The sequence below is a fragment of the Ictidomys tridecemlineatus genome, chromosome 3 (genome assembly GCF_052094955.1).
Source record: "Ictidomys tridecemlineatus isolate mIctTri1 chromosome 3, mIctTri1.hap1, whole genome shotgun sequence".
Classification (NCBI taxonomy): Eukaryota; Metazoa; Chordata; class Mammalia; order Rodentia; family Sciuridae; genus Ictidomys; species Ictidomys tridecemlineatus.
Genome location: NC_135479.1, coordinates 75,469,438 through 75,486,381, shown reverse-complemented (window position 1 = coordinate 75,486,381; position 16,944 = coordinate 75,469,438). Strand labels below are relative to the sequence as shown.

At 38.6% G+C, this 16,944-nt stretch overlaps 1 protein-coding gene across 8 annotated transcripts in view; it reads left to right on the top strand.

Annotated features, from left to right (window-relative positions):
• Ip6k1 (inositol hexakisphosphate kinase 1) overlaps window positions 1-16,944 on the top strand; it is a 58,005-nt gene that overhangs the window by 33,641 nt on the left and 7,420 nt on the right. For 5 of the 8 annotated variants that reach the window (XM_078043197.1, XM_021727483.3, XM_078043194.1 and 2 more), the window contains 2 exons: window positions 7,456-7,806; window positions 12,674-12,884. In XM_078043197.1, coding sequence (XP_077899323.1) covers window positions 7,584-7,806; window positions 12,674-12,884 — 434 coding nt within the window. In that variant the 5' untranslated portion in view covers window positions 7,456-7,583. Of the gene's footprint in view, window positions 1-5,774; window positions 5,877-7,455; window positions 7,807-12,673; window positions 12,885-16,944 lie in introns of those variants that run through there. The other 3 variants (XM_078043193.1, XM_040269721.2, XM_078043199.1) reach the window with 3 other exon arrangements.

Below are 16,944 nucleotides of genomic sequence, written 5' to 3'. Positions count from 1 at the left end.
GCTTTTAGTACTAATAGAAGTTTTGTTTTGTTTTGATTAAATGTAAATTCAAAGAATAATATCAATACACTTGACACAGATTTTTAAGTGTGTATATTTTATCATATTTGTTTCAAACTCCCCCCTTCCTCCAGGGATTGAATCTATGGGTGTTTTACCACTGAGCTACAGCCCTAGTCCTTTTTATTTTTTGAAACAAGGTCCAACTAAATTGCTGAGGCTGGCCTTGAACTTGTGATACTCCTGCCTCAGCCTTCCACGCTGCTATAGGCATGTGCCACCATGCTAGGCTTTTTAAAAAATAAAAAAATTATTGATATAGCTAATATTTCTGTTTTTTCCTGGATACCAGTTCCTTTCCTTCTCTAAAGTTGGTGCATATCATTGTTATCAATATATAGGTAAATGTGTTTGAATATTCATGTATACTATTTTTTAAATATATTTTTTAGTTGTAGATGGACACAATACCTTAATTTTATTTATTTTTATGTGGTGCTGAGGATCGAACCCAGTGCCTCACATATGCCAGGTGAGCACTCCACTCCAGTCCCATATATACCATTTTTGTATATTAAAAACCACAGTGAGGGACTGGGGATGTGGCTCAAGCGGTAGCGTGCTCGCCTGGCATATGTGCGGCTCGGGTTCAATCCTCAGCACCACATACCAACAAACATGTTGTGTCCGCCGAGAACTAAAAAATAAATATTAAAAATTCTCTCTCTCTCTCTCTCTCTCTCTTTCTTTCTCTCTCTCTCTCTCTCTCTCTCTCTCTCTCTCTGTCTCTCTCTCTCTCTCTCTCCCTCCCTCCCTCCTCTCACTCTCTCAAAAAAAAAAAAAAAAAAAAACAACACAGTGAGGGTGGGGTTGTGGCTCAGTGGTGAAACACTTGCCTAGCACATGTGGGGCACTGGATTCAAGGATTCAATCCCCAGCAACACATGAAATAACTAATGAACAAAATAAAGGTATTGTGTCCATCTACAATTAAAAATATTTTAAAAAAATCTACAATGACATCATACTAGAAATGATTTTTTTTTTAATATTAGAGATTAAACCTAGGGCCTCATACATGCTAGACAAAGGCTGTGCCACTGAGCTACATTCTTAGTCCTTTTTGTTTTGAGATTGGTTTTGTTAAATTGCCAAGGCTGGCCTTGTGAGCTTGCAGTACTCCTGCTTTAGCCTCCCATGTAGCTGAGAGTACAGGCATATGCCACCATGCCCTGCACAAATACCATTTTTTAGCTTGCATCTCCAGTTTGGTTTCAAAATTTATTTATGTTGACATACATGGATCAGTGATTCAATACTGTGAACTTTATGATTACACCTGTTTATCCATTTTCCCTTTGATGTAGTACATTTTAAGTGGTTTCCCATTTTTCTTTTACAACAGTGTGCAGTAAACATACTTGAACTTGATATCTTAGGTATGTACTGGGTTTTGGCAGTTGTGTCTTTAGTTTTGGATTGCTGAAAACAATGGAGAGGAGATATTTCTCCCTGACTGGCCAGTGTTTGTTATGTTTTAATTTTTTTTTTTCCTTTGCCAGCATGAGTTAAAACAGCTCCTTATTTTAATTTGCATTTCCCTGATTACTTATAAAGGGGTACATGTTTATTGGCCAGCTTCTCTTTTATGAATTGACTTTTTCCATTATCTTCTTTTGTAATTCTCTCATACAAAAAATAATTTTAATGTGGTTGGTGGTAGGAATGTGGATTTTAAGTGAGCATAAGGATCTTTTGGGATGATAGACGTGTTTTAAAATTGGATTGTGGGGATGATTGTACAACTTTGTAAATTTATTAAAAGTCATTTCACTGTCCACTGAAAGTGAGTGAATTTTGTAGTATATAAATTTATCTCAATAAAAGATGTTAACATTTAAATAATTTTAACACAGTCTAATTTGCCAGAGCTTTCCATTTTGGTTTGTGTGTCCTATGTCTTGTTTATGGAATTTTCTCTAATGTTGTCAAAAGGCATTACATTTTCCTAATTACCCTAAAGTAAGTTTTATTTGTACATTACATTCCTTTATGTTGGGAAATTATTACTGTTGGAAGTAGTCCAATTTTCTAGCTCCATTTGTGAATTAATGATCTTTTTCTGGTTGATGAAATGGGATTTTAAATACCACCTCAATTTATACACACCATTCCCAATATTTGTTGAATCTCTTTGCTTGTCTTCCAAAATGTCACGCTGGTTTTTGTTTTTTGAGGTGTTGGGGATTAAAACCTGGTAAGGATTCCACCACTGAGCTATGCCCCCATCCTTCACCCACTGTTTTTAAGTCATGAGGCCCTGAATTCAGTCTTCAACACTGCAAAAGAAAGGAAAATCCTCTTGGATTTTAATTGAAATTACATTGTATTTCAATATTGAGTGTTCCTTCATACAAATGTCTTCTTTTAGATCCTTCAGAAACATTTTATTGTTGGTCTAGATTATTTTTCAAGAAATTACAGCGAGGTGCAGGGGCTGTAATCCCAGTAGCTCTGGAGGCAGAGGTAGGAGAACCTCGAGTTAAAAGCCAGGTTCAGTCATTTAGAGAAGGTCTTAGCCACTCCATGAGACCCTATCTCAAGATACAAAATAGAGCTCGGGGGCTAGGGATGTGGCTCAAGCGGTAGCGTGCTTGCCTGGCATGCCTGCGGCCCGGGTTCGATCCTCAGCACCACATACAAAGATGTTGTGTCCGCCAAGAACTAAAAAATAAATATTAAAAATTCTCTCTCTCTCTCTCTCTCTCTCTTAAAAAAAAAAAAAAATAGAGCTCGGGATGTGGTGCAGTGGTCGAGTCCCCTTGAGTTCAATCCCTGGTGGGCCCCCCAACACCACCCCCTGCCAAAATAATAATAATAATAATAATAAATTAAAGCCAGTGGCTTGGGAGACTGAGGCAGGAGGTTTGCAAGTTGAAAGTCAGCCTTGCTATTTAGCAAGGCTCTAAAGCAACTTAACAAAACCTTGTTTCTAGGGCTGGGGATGTGGCTCAAGCGGTAGCACGCTCACCTGGCATGCGTGCGGCCCGGGTTCGATCCTCAGCACCACATACCAACAAAGATGTTGTGTCCGCCGAGAACTAAAAAAAAAAAAAAAAATTAAAAAAAAACACCTTGTTTCTAAATAAAAAATTTTAAAAAGTGCTAGGGATGTGACTCAGTGATTAAGTGCCCCTGGATTCAATTCCAAGTATTAAAAAAAAAAAAGAAAAAGAAAAAAATTATAGATATTGTATATAGTTTTGGTTGCTGTTGTGAATGGGATATATTTAAATGGCTTTCATTTCTAATTTATATTTTTGCTGATATATAGAGAGGGGATGCTGTTAACTTATTTCACAAATCAGTGTGCATAACTTAGTGAATATTTATAGTATAGAACAATGTCATGTGTGCCTCTCAATCAGTATTTTACCTAGAGTACTACTGTTGTTTTGAATTTTGTATAAGTAGAATTATACTACATGACCTCTGATGTCTAGAATATTTTCTTTTTTTAATATTTATTTTTTAGTTTTAGGTGGACACAATATCCTTATTTTATTTTTATGTGGTGCTGAGAATCAAACCCAGTGCCTCACGCATGTTAGGCGAGCATACTACAACTTGAGCCACATCCTCAGCCCCTAGAATATTTTCTTGCTACATCATGCCATGCGTGAGGTTTTATTTTGTACATTTAGTTCCTTAATATGATTAGAAATTAGTGGAGTATTGTTGGAAGTCATAATGTAATTTTATACATTAAAGATTCAGTTTTCTAGCTTAATTTACAGTAACATTTCAAAGATTCATCAGTATGGGTAGTGGCAGTAGTTGATTTCTTTTCATTTTTTTAAAGTATTCCACTATATGTATAAAATATATATATATACACACATACATACATATATAATCACAATTTATTTTCATTTCTTTTACAGAATTACATATCCCATTTATTAGTTTGCAAACCATAAACCATAAAGCCTAAAAGTCATTTTATCTCACTAACAGTTCTTGCTTTGAAAAAGGAAAACAGCTAGGCATTGTGGCTCATGCCTTTAATCCCAGTGATTTGGGAGGCTGAGGTAGGAAGAATGCAAGTTCAAAGCCAGCTTCAGCTACTAGCTCAAAAAAAAAAAAAAAAAGGGCTGGGGTTGTATCTCAGTCTTTAAGTGTCCCTGTGTTCAATCCCCAATACTAAAAAAAAAAAAAAAAAAAAAAAGGAAAGGAAAACAAATTAATATACAATTTCAGCAACATTTAGAAACTTCATTTTGCTTGAATAGAGATAATTCATTTTGGAGTTCAGTTGTGTATTCAAGGAGTTGGTTGCAATAATTAGAAAGTCAACTGCTGTAACTAGTATTTTTGTAGTGCAAATTTATTTCCATTTGTTGCAATTTATCAGTGAGAAAAGCCAATCAGCAAGTTCTTTTTGTAATTAATCTCCTTCCTTTTATATACGATAATTATGTTAAAATGTGGAACCAAAGTGTTTGAAAACAAACATAGGAGAAACATTGTACGAAGGTTAGGGAGCTTAAACTAATAGGTACCATGGTAGAAATCTGGAACTCCAGAGGAGTAGACTAACAATTTTAAAATAACCTTCTAGTAGTCAAAATAACTAATTAAAACACTTTTCCTCTCTGAATGGGGGAACATCAATCACCAGGATCACTGTTACCTGAGCCATTCTTACTCTAGCATCAACATTTGTAGAAAAAAATCTGCCCACCAAACACACCCCCAATAACCCAATCAATAAATGGATAATACAGGCACTTCTCAAAAGAAGAAATACAAATGGGCAACAAGTATATGAAAAAATGTTCAATGTCTTTAGAAGTCAGGGAAATGCATATGAGAGCTACACTGAAATTTCATCTCACTCCATTTAGAATGGCATTCATCAATAATACAAATAATAGTAAATACCAACAAGGATGTGGGGGAAAAAGGAACACATATATACACCAGTGGTATTGTAAATAAGTACACCCATTATAGAAATCAATATGTTGGTTCCTCAAGCCTGGGAAGAGAACCACCATATGACCCAGCTGTACTATGCTTTGGTATTAAGAATTTTAAGTCAGCATAGTATATTATGCTTTGGATATGAGGTGTCCCCCAATAAACTCATGTGATGGACAATGCAGGAATGTTCAGAGGTGAAATGATTATGGGATCCCATGACCTAAATGATTATGGGATCCCATGACCTAATCAGTGAACTAATCCATATGATGGGTTAACAATTTTAATTGATTACTAGCTGGTAACTCTAGGTAGGTGGGGTGTTGTTGTAACACACAACTAAATTGGTCAGGGTCACTCCAAGTGAATTTTGGGTGATTAAATAAAGACAGACACAGAAAGTACCTTTTTGGGTTCAGTGATTGCTCCTCAGCTATAGCTCCCACAAGGGTGGCAAGGCAGGCTTGAAAGAGAGGGAACGCTAGGAACCTGGTCTTTATAGGGGAGAAGCCATTCAGATGAGGCAAGGGGTAGGGTTACCACAAACAAGTGGGTGTAATCCAGCCCCTTGAGTGACGCCTATGCCTGGAGCTTCACTTCTCTGAGCAGAGGTAAGGTCCAAATGCATTGCAATGGGTGCAATACTTGTACAATACCTCTTTACTCAGGACTTAAAGTTGTGTACATAGCTTCTTTCCAGTGTGGCTCCCGACAGAGTATGCCCTTTGTGATTATTTATTTTGTCCTTGTCTCCCCTCTTTGCTTCCTGGCTGCCATGAGCTAAGCAGCTTTCTTCCACCATGCCTGCTCTTCTGCCAGAGTAAGGATGCTGGCCAATCTCAGGCTCAGAGTAATGGAGTCAGCAGACCATGGACTGAGCTTCTGAAACTGTGAGCCCAAATTAAACTTTTCTCTCTCAGTTGTTTTTGTCAGGTATTTTGGTCACAGCAAGGACAAGCTGGCTAACACAGGATAGGTGCATATCCATATTTATTCACATAGCCAAGTTATGGGACCAACTTAGAGTCTACTGTCACAGTGGATGCCTTCAAAGACCCTAACCAGACCTCCCTTAAGGAGCAGGTCCTCTACAACTGCTTCCTCACTTTCTGCTACATCTGCTCTTGGAGTTTCTGTTATTTTTATGTTGTGCTTTACTCACTGTTGTGGCTGGAATTATTTAATTCATTCAGGCATTATTTAATTCTTTCAGCATTTATTATGTGCTAGAAAATGCCTTGGACTGGAATAAAGAAAGAATGGTTTTGTGGTGATGATAGATGAGTAAATGACAGTACAGTGGTGTATTGCTGTGGTGGAGTTAGCACATTGCACCATAGAAACCTATGTGCACCAGACTTGGGTTTAGAGAAAATGAAGACTGGGAGAGCTCCCTGCAGCAGGGAGATGCCTTGCTCTGAAAGAGGACTAGAGAGTAGATAATTGGGCTAAAAAATGTGGGAATACAGGTGTGTACCACCACATCTAACTTAGGCAGGCAGCTTTGGATTAAATTCTGTGGTTTGACAGTGATGTTCCTATGTAGCCCATTGTCCGTAATTATGAGGTCCAGAAAATAATGTTTTATACTTTCCAACTCTACAAATACTTTATTTTTCTCTTTTTCTCTTAATCTTTTAGATGTAGTCTTGCTTAGTACATTCCCTAATACTGAAAATACATTCAGTATTAAGGAATCTGGTAATGTTTTAATTTTCTTAAGAGAGAATTGACATTTTTATTTGGGTACAAAATTTTTTTCCCTGCTCCGTTGGTTGGTATAAGTGAGACAGAAAAGTGTTAGACATGGTTATAAATTGACAGCCATAGATTTAAGGTAGAAGAAATCTGAAATCTGAATTCCTCTGGGAAAAGCAACTCACTAAATGACTTTTCCTCTTTGCCACCTTTAGTAGAGAAGTTTGGATGCTAATATGACCTAATTCCTTAGGCAAAAACCCTTCTCTTGAGTTAGGAAGAGCCCCTGAACAGAATAAATTTCTATTTACTTTTTCTAATCCCTTCATCTTTCAGTGAGAAGTAAACTGAGGTAGTTGCTTTTCTGATAGCTGTTTCCTTGACCCTCCTTCTGCTGTACTGTAGCTGTAAAATCAAATCCAAGAAAGTAAGAAGGGATCTAAGGAAAGAAGAGAAGATAGGCCTCTGTGCACAGATAGATAGATGGAGAAGACTGAAGTTGCATTATTCAACAAAAATTTATAACTGTCCTCATGTTCTAGGCAGGGTTGTATATGCTGGGATACACAGAGTAGGGAACAAAACAGGCTCTGCTCTCGGGTTGCTCTAAGGACACTGTGATTTGCCAGATATTTTTTTGGTTGTGGCTTTGGTGGTGCTAGGGATCAAACCCAAGGCCTCATATGTGCTAGGTAAGTGCTCTGTCACTGAGCTATATCTCTAGCCTTTGGCAGATGTTTTGATTCCCTTTTCCTGTCTTCTTTTCTGTAGGCTAGAATAATAAGCTGAGTGGACTCTAACCATTGGCCTTCAACTTGCCAGCACCTTGTACCTCGCTCTCCTTTTGTGGCTCATGTGCTGCATCCTTTGCCCTCAGTGTGCAACTGGGCCCCAACGCAATGTGTGTTTGTCAAACCATGGAAGTGGGGCAGTATGGCAAGAACGCAAGTCGGGCCGGAGACCGGGGAGTCCTCCTGGAGCCCTTCATCCACCAAGTGGGAGGACACAGCAGCATGATGCGCTACGACGACCACACTGTGTGCAAGCCCCTCATCTCCCGGGAACAGCGCTTCTATGAGTCCCTCCCTCCTGAAATGAAGGAGTTCACCCCTGAATACAAAGGTCAGTCAATGGCCATTTTTGTGAGAGTAGCAGCTGTGGCCTTATAAACTCAGTTGTCTGTTTTGTTTAACATGTGATATGATCTTCTTCTTCTGGTGTCAAAGCAGCTAAGTTACTTAAACAAGGCAAAATTAGAAGCCGAAACTGTCATAAAGGTCTTTAGACCTTGACGGTTGAACTCACTAATAGGTAAAGCTGAGAAAAAGTCGGCTTAAAGACCCAGTGCTGCCTTCAAGATTTCCTATTTGGAGGTAGATATGGTGGCACATGCATGTAATCCCAGTGTCTCAGTGTTACAGTGCCCCAGGGTTCAACTGCCACTAATAGAAGGGGAAAAAAAGTTTTTAGATAAGGAAAGAAACAGACAGAGAAAAAGTCTCTGGCCCTAGAAAAGGACAAATTGATGCTTTCCAGGTTAGGGCAGTTGGACAGCTAGCAAGAGGCTCTGTTGATCCTCTGTTGTGCTGGGGGAATGAATTTATGGAAATTTCTGGGACTTGGGAGTCCTTTAACATTTTATGGAAGAAATAATGTTTTAAAATGTGAGTTAATTTTGTAGAAAGAACCCTGTGAATACTTACTGGAATGAGTCACTTTATTTTAGCATCTGATCCTTATGCATTTTTATATTTATGAATTTTTATGATTGCCCATTGTAAACTATTTTTTTCTTTTTCTTTTTTCTTTCTTTCTTTCTTTCTTTTTCTTTTTTTTTTTTTTTGATACTGGAGATTGAACTCTGGGGCACTCAACCACAGCCACATCCCCTGTCCTATTTAGAGACAGGATCTCACTGAGGTACTTGGAGCCTCACTTTTGCTGAGGCTGGCTTTGAACTTATGATCCTCCTGCCTCAGCCTTCTGAGCCACTGGGATTAGAGGCACATGTCTCTGCACCTGGTTAAATCTTTTTTTTTAGGTTCTGTTTTTATAAAATCCCCTTTTCCCCCCACTGGTGTTGGGAATTGAAACAAAGGCCTCATGTCTGCCAGGCAAGTGCTCTACCACTGAGCCCTAGTCCTGTAATTTTCTTTTTGAGGAATTGTCAGACTTATTTTCCACAGTGGTCATACCTTTTTACATTCTCAGTAGCAGTGTATGAGGTTTCCTATTTCTCTATAGCTTTGCCAGCACTGTTCTGTTCTTATTTCTCTTTTCTTACCTGTCCAAGTGGTTATGAATGAACTCTGATTGGGCCTGTGATTTGCGTTTCCCCAGTGACTGATGTTAATTAAGCATGTTTTTCATGTGCCTGTTGACTATTTGTATAATAAATCTTAGAGAAATGTCTATTCAAGTCCTTTGATAATTTTTTAATTGGGTTGTTTCTTAAAATTTTTTTGGTGGGGGGTTACTGGGAATTGGATCCAGGGTCATTCTGCCACTGAGTTATATCTCCATTCCTTTTTGTTTGTTTGTTTGTTTGCTTTTTGAGACAGGATCTTGCTTGATTGTTGAGGCTGGTATTGAACTTGCTATCGCCTTTCCTCAGTCTCCCGAATAGCTGGGATTGAAGTCTTCTTAACTACCACACCTGGTGTTTCTTAACTCTTAATTGGCCAAAAGAAGTGAAACAGTTTTTAGAATACCCCAAGCTTTTTTTTTTTAATCTTAGGGTCTTAACTTGGAATGTTCTTTGTCCACAACTTCTCCTCATCCTTCAGTCTACCTAGGTACTCCTTCCCTGATCATCCTATATTAAGTGTTCCGCTCTGTAAATATTTCCAATTTTCTTTCTTTCTTTCTTTTTTTTTTTTTTTTGGTGGGGAGGATACTTGGGATTGAACCCAGGGGTGCTTAACTGTTGAGTCACATCCCCAGCCCGCCTTTTTTAAAAAATGTGTGTTTTAGTTTTTTGTTGTAGTTGGACACAATATCTATTTTTTTATGAATTTACTTTTATGTGGTGCCTAGGATCAAATCCAGGGTCTCACATGTGCTAGGCCAGCATTCTACTGCTGAACCACAACTCCAGCCCCTCCCCAGCCCTTTTTATATTTTATTTAGAGACAGGTCTTGTTGAGTTGCTTAGGGCCTCATAAGTTGCTGAGGCTGGCTTTGAACTTGCAATCCTCCTGCCTCAGCTTCCTGAGATGCTGGGATTATAAGTGTGTGCCACTGCACCTGGTTTCACTTAATTTCTTCATAGCACTTAGCAAAATCTGTAATTGTTTTGTCCATGTTTACTCTTTGTTTCTCACGTTAGCATATAAGCTCTTTGAAAATATAGACCTTAATTTGTCTTTTACACTAGTAAGCAGAAGACCTAATATCTAGTAGATGCTCAGTGAATACTTGGTAAATGAATGAGACAAATCTTATTTGCATAAATATACAGAATCTTTGACCTTCCCCCTTAGTACAACAAGCAGTAACACTAGATGATTGTGGTTGATATACTAATAAATGAAAATCTATTGCCAAGATATGGAACATTATTGGTGGTTTTTTTTTTTTTTTTTTGTATCAGGGATTGAACCAAAGGTGCTTAACCACTGAGCCATATCCCAGCCCTTTTTTATTTTGAGACAGGGTCTTATTAGGTTGTGTATAGCCTCTCTAAGTTGTTCAAGCTGGCTTCAAACCTGTGATCCTCTTACCTCAGCTTCCTGAGCTGCTGGGATTATAGGCATGTGCCACTGTGCCTGGCTCCTTATTGGTACTTTTTTCTTAGCTTGGTTGAGTTTTAAAACACCTATATTGGGGCTAGGGATGTAGCTTAGTTGTTAGAGTGCTTGCTTCTCGTGCACAGGGTTCAGTCCCCAGCACTACAAAAAACAAACAAACAAACAAAAACTCGATGGCAATAAATAGATGGGCTAGTATTCATACATGTATTTCCTAGCTTTGTCTGCTAAAAGGGCTTAATAGCAATGATACGTCTGTAGCAATCAATATATCTAACTCTATCATCTTGATTTTTCTAATTACTATTTCACAATTACAAGAAGCAGGGCTTCTTGGTAAAATGATTGGCTTCTGAGTTGAGTCAGGAAAAGTAATTCCTGTGATAGAAAGTTTAAAAAAAATTGTCAAAAATAATGGAAGTACATGTCAAAAGTACTTAAAGAGCCAACTTTAAAGGAGTTCCAGTGGCCAACTCAAGAAGAATTTAAACAAAATATTCATAAATCCACGCTAGAAAGATAGATGAGTATGAAGGGACTGTTCTTACTTATGGAACTCTAATTCCTTTTAATTAATAAATATAGGAGCAATGATGGAAACAAAATGTCCAGTAGGCATACAACACAGTAATAATTGTAGCAAGTAAGAGCCATCATGGATCCTAAAATTACTGGGCTAAAAGTAAAGTAAGAAACAGGATATTTAGAGAGTCTCAAAGCATCTACACATAAAATGCTCATAAATTACAACAGGAAAAAAGCTGTATAGTGGAAAAGTCCAACATATATCATCTTAACTAAGTGATCAAAGTTAAATCACCAGTAACAAGACATGGGATCTGGGTTGTATCTCAGTGGTAGATCTCTTGTCTAGCATGTGTCAAGCACTGGGTTCAATTCTCAGCAATGCATATAAATAAATAAAAGGTTCATTGACAGTTAACAACAAGCAAGGCATATACCTCCTGAAATGATGAGGACTCAGGTTGCTGCCCAGAATAAATGGCCTCAATTTAATCATGAGGAAATACAAGATAAACCAAATTCAGGAACATCTTAGAGAAAAACCACTAGTATTCTTCAAAAGTGTTGTGGTCATTAAGGACTGAGGAATATTTCCAGATGGAAGGAGACTGAGGAGAATTAATGTGAAATCCTAGACCATAAACAGAATTAGTGTGAAAACTGCCAAAATTTGAAGATTAGTTAATATCATTATGTCTGTATAATTTACTGGTTTTTTTTTATTTGTTTGTTTTTAATACTTATTTTTTAGTTTTAGGTGGACACAACAATATCTTTATTTTACATTTATGTGGTGCTGAGGATCGAACCCAGTGCCTTGTGCATGTTAGATGAGCACTCTACCACTGAACCACAATCCTAGCCCCTAATTTACTGTTTTTGATATTGTGAATTGTGCTGTGGAGCAGGCACATTGGCACATGCCTGTAATCCCAGCTGCTCTATAAAACAGATTGAAATTGGAATTTAAAAACATTCCCACAATGGGGACTGGGACTGTAGCTCAGTGGTAGAGCATTTGCCTGGCACATGTGAGGCACTGGGTTTGCTCCTAGCACCACATAAAAATAAATAAATTTTTGTGTCCATCTACAACTAAAAAAATTTTTTTTTAAAGAAATATTAAAAAAGGACTGGGATGTGGCTCAAGTGGTAGCGCGCTCGCCTAGCATGCGTGAGGCACTGGGTTCGATTCTCAGCACTACAAAAAAATAAAATAAAGATATTATGTCCACCTAAAACTAAAAAAGTAAATATTAAAAAAAGAGAAATATTAAAAAAAATCAGGCCCAGATGCCTTCACTGCTAAATTATGCTAAATATTAAAACCAAATATTATCTATGCAAGCTCTTCTGAAATTTTCAAGAGGGACTACTTCCAAACTCATTCTAGAAGCCCATTATAAAAAATATAAAATATTTTTCATGAACCTACACATATGAACAAAATTTTAGCAGATCAAATCAACAATATATTAAAATGATAATAAAACATGATCAAGTGGGATTTATCTGAGTAAACAACAGATCAGGGTAGAGGTGGTAGTCATCTTCTTTTGGAAAGATGATGTCTGCTGGCTGCTATTCCTCTATCAGTCAGTATTTGGTTAAGGGAAAGTAAAGCCTGTGTGCAGTGGAAATGCAGATGCTAATAATCTGTGCTACTTGGACCCAGCCTGTTGACATTTGTTTACTGGCTGCCTTTTTTTCAACAGGTGTGGTATCTGTCTGTTTTGAGGGGGACAGTGATGGTTACATCAACTTGGTGGCCTACCCTTATGTGGAAAGTGAGACCATGGATCAGGATGACACATCAGAACGGGAGCAACCTCGGCGCAAACACTCCCGACGGAGCCTGCACCGGTCAGGCAGTGGCAGTGACCATAAGGAAGAGAAAGCCAGCCTCTCCTTTGAGACCTCTGAGAGGTAAGAGGATGGCAAGCAAAGCTTCAGTTATAATCTTTTCCTGCTGGCATAAGTACTCAGGACATATTTAGAGACCTGACACATCATGGGGAAGCATTTTCTAAAATTCAGGAGGATGATTAGTATTCTTGGGTTACCCTTGCAGGTGTGGCCTCCCCTGGGTGTCACATAAACCCAGTGATGCATCTTTCTGGAGATGGCCATAACTAATTAAGAGAGACTAAAACTCTCTCAACCCTTTGGAAGCAAGGATGCCCTGTACTGGTGACAATAGTTTCTGTGGTTTTCTGTTATGTCTCGTACACGTAAGAGAGAATGTTGAAAAGTATTGGTCTATAGTGAGATTGCAAATGCTTTCTGATTTACAGGATGTCCAAGCATGAGACCCATGATAGGCCATGCAGTCTAGTCTTACCCTTATGGTTTTGTGTCTAGCCTCTGATAATCTGATATCAGTAATCCTATCCCTGAATCTAAAATTTATTGTATTGGGATTTGATTTTTCTCAAAGATTTGGAAATCCTTGTATTTCTTGCAAAAATTAATGTGAGCTTCCACTAGGATAGATATAATCAAAAGGATGGACAGTGAAAGTAATAACAGGAGTATAGAGAAATTAGAATCCTCCTCCATTGCTGGTGGGGAAGTAAAGTGGTATAGCTGCTTTGGAAACAATATGGCAAGACTTCAAAAAGTTAAACCCAAGCCAGGCACAATGGCACCTGCTTGTAATCCCAGTGATTGAGGAGATTGAGTGAGACAGGAGGATCTTAAGTTCTATTCTAACCTGGGCAACTTAGTGAGACCCTGTCTCAAAAAGGGGGTTAGGAATGTAGCTCAGTGGTAGAGTGTGACTGGATTTAATCCCAAGTACCCAGGGTTGGGGGGAAGGTAGTTAGTCATTTAACTCCTAGGTATTTACCCAAGAGAATTGAATAGTATATTCATACAAAACTTGTACATAGATTTTCTTAGCATTATTCCTGATAGCCAGACCATGGGAACAACCCATGTCCATCAGTGGGTAAATGGATAAGCACAGCATGGTATGTATATCTGTACACTGGAATTTTATTCAGCCCTTAAAAAGGAATAGAGTACTGATAAAACATACAATACAGATGACTCTTAAAAACATTAAGTGAAATAAATCAGACACAAAAGACCATATACTACATGATATATATATATATATACTATATATATATAAAGTAGTTAGAACAGGCAGAGCCATAGAGAGCGAGCAGGTTAGTGCTTGCTTCTGTTAGTAGTTAAAGACAGTGGTAGTGGCAAATAGTGACTGTTAGAGGTGACACAGTTTGGTTTTGGGGTGAATAAAATATTCTGAAAATTAAGTAGTGGTTATATCCTCAACCTTGTGAATACAGTACTAAAAAACCACTGAGTTGGGGCTGGGGATGTGGCTCAAGCAGGTAGTGCGCTCGCCTGGTGTGCATGTGGCCCGGGTTCCATCCTCAGCACCACATACAAACAAAGATGTTGTGTCCGCCGAAAACTAAATATATATATATATATATATATATAAATTCTCTCTCTCTCTCTCTCTCTCTAAAAAAAAAAAAACAACACCACTGAGTAGTAAAATTAATAACATTAGTATGGACTGAAAATAAAGCGAACTTCCTAAAATAGTGAAATAAAAATTGTACAATTAAATTACTTCATATTTAATTTCATTTAAGTAAGTTTCAGTGAGTAGGGTGCTCAAGGACTTGATTCAGAAGTTGAAATTGGGGGTTGGAACTGTTTCCCAATGGTAGAGCTCTTACCTTGCCCTTGGTTCTGTCGCTTGCACCATGCACACGAAAAAAAGTTGGGAATTTTCTTAGATGTGGCAGTAGTTCATCCCTGACATCAGATCAATTCACCAACATTTGCTGTCCACACTAGTTCCCAGCACTTTGTTCAGGGCCTAGGACATTCTAGCCCTCTTCACTTACCCTCTGAATAGTTCCCATTTATGTGAGGAAGCACAGAAACCCAATAGGACTCTGGCTGGGTGTGATGAATCATTTCCTGCGCCCTCAGTCAGTGGTTCTCTCTGGCCAGGTCAGCAACTGTGATGTAAGGAGAGTGCTACATATCCACTTCTTAAGTAAGCATTGTCTCCATATGTTGAACATTCTGTGGACAGATTAACTCTGTCCTGTGGAAGCACTTCTGTGTTCCTTTCATTCCCTAAGGAACTTCATCTTAACTAGATAATTGGGACATAATTTGCTCAATGACAAGGAATGTTCCCCAAGTCTGTAGCTGGCAATGGGTGTTTCTCTCCCAGAAGTTCTTTAGAGTGGGCTTGCGTTTTGTTTTTTTTTTTAATATATTTAGTTTTCAATGGACCTTTGTTTGTTTATATGTGGTGCTGATAATCAAACCCAGTGCCTCACACATTCTAGGCAAGTACTCTACCACTAAGCTATGACCCCAGCCCAGAGTGGGCTTTCTTTTTTCTTTTTTTTTTTTTGGTGCTGGGGATTGAATTCCCGACCACTGAGCCCCATCCCCAACCCTATTTTGTATTTTATTTAGAGACGGGGGCTCACTGAGTTGCTTAGCGTCTCGAAGTTGCTGAGGCTGGCTTTGAATTTAGGATTTTTTTTGTCTCAGCCTCCTAAGTCGCTGGGATTATAGGCGTGCACCACCACGCCTGTCCTCTTAAAATACAGAATTTACTTCATGAGTCATCTGGTAAAAAGCCAGTGAATATAGTCTCACATTGAGTTATGTTCATGTTCAGGAACAAGGCCCTACTCTGAAAGTGACAGCTCTACCTGCAGTGATCATACTTTTGTTTTGGCCTATTAGTGGACACTCAGTCACTCCAGGGGTGAAACTTGTTTCCTCACCAGAGCTAGGGCTGCATCTCTAAGGGTGATGCCAGATGCCACAGAGGCCCTGCTCAGACACTAAATTTGATTGGACTTATATGACAAGTAAGTTACCCTGGTGGTTTCCTAAAGGGAATCACACACACAAAAAAGTGTCTGTAAATGGCCTCAACAGTGCTCTCTGCAGCAGAAAATGAGGGTTTTGACAGGTAGAGGGTTTTGTCAGGCCTAGATGGGTTCCTCTAGTTCCAGTTAAAGGAACTAGGGTCTCTTAACCAATGTTGCAGAGCTTTCCCAAATTCTTGACCCTGGGAAGAAGGTCAACATTTCCAGCATACAGTAATCCTTTTGGTCAGCTTAAGTCTGTATAACTCCTTGCCCAGTGAGAGAAAAGGCCAGAAGTTCTGAAGAGGAGACTGGCATTTGAAATTGCTGCTGTGCTCCACTTCTTTTCTAAGCTGCAGACTTGCTCTCCAATTTCCAGGCCATATTGCTTTACCAGTGGTTTGTTTTTCTGGGCTTGTCAGTGTGAAAAACAGTACTGCCATTTACTTAAAGCAAAGATTTTTATGTTGGAACATAATAAAATTGTGGTATAATTTCATCAATTGGTGTCCCTTCTTGCCAAAATACTTTTGTGGTTTGATTTATTTTAGAAATAAAATTCTCTGTAGGCTTGATGCTTTCCACAGGCACAAACCTTACCCTGAGAAACACAGGTACCTTTGGCACCTGCTGGCCTGTTCCTGGTAGAATATATCTTGCTTTTTTGTTTTGTTTTGTTTTGTTTTGTTTGTTTGTTTTTTCCCTATGATGATGTTTTCCTCCTCCACCTCCTCCTCTTTTTTTTTTTTTTTTTTTTTTTTTGGGTTGGGGGTGGTACTAGGGATCCTACCCAGGCCTGATGCTTGCTCCACAAGCATTCTACTATTGAGCTACAAACCCAACCTTGTTTTTAAGTTTTTATTTTAAGATAGGGTCTCACTAAGTTGTCCAGGACAGGCTCGAATTTGTGATGTTGCCTCAGTTCTCCCAGCTACTGGGATTAAAGGCATGTACCACTGTGCTGCTACCAGGACTCATGAAGAGATAGACAATCATTCATAAGCACAATGCCAGCATATGCTTTTTAAAATCCCATTATAGGAAGCTTTTCTAGATGTTCTGGACCAAGGCAGGACAGTTATTCACATCCATGAAAGTGGCAGCCC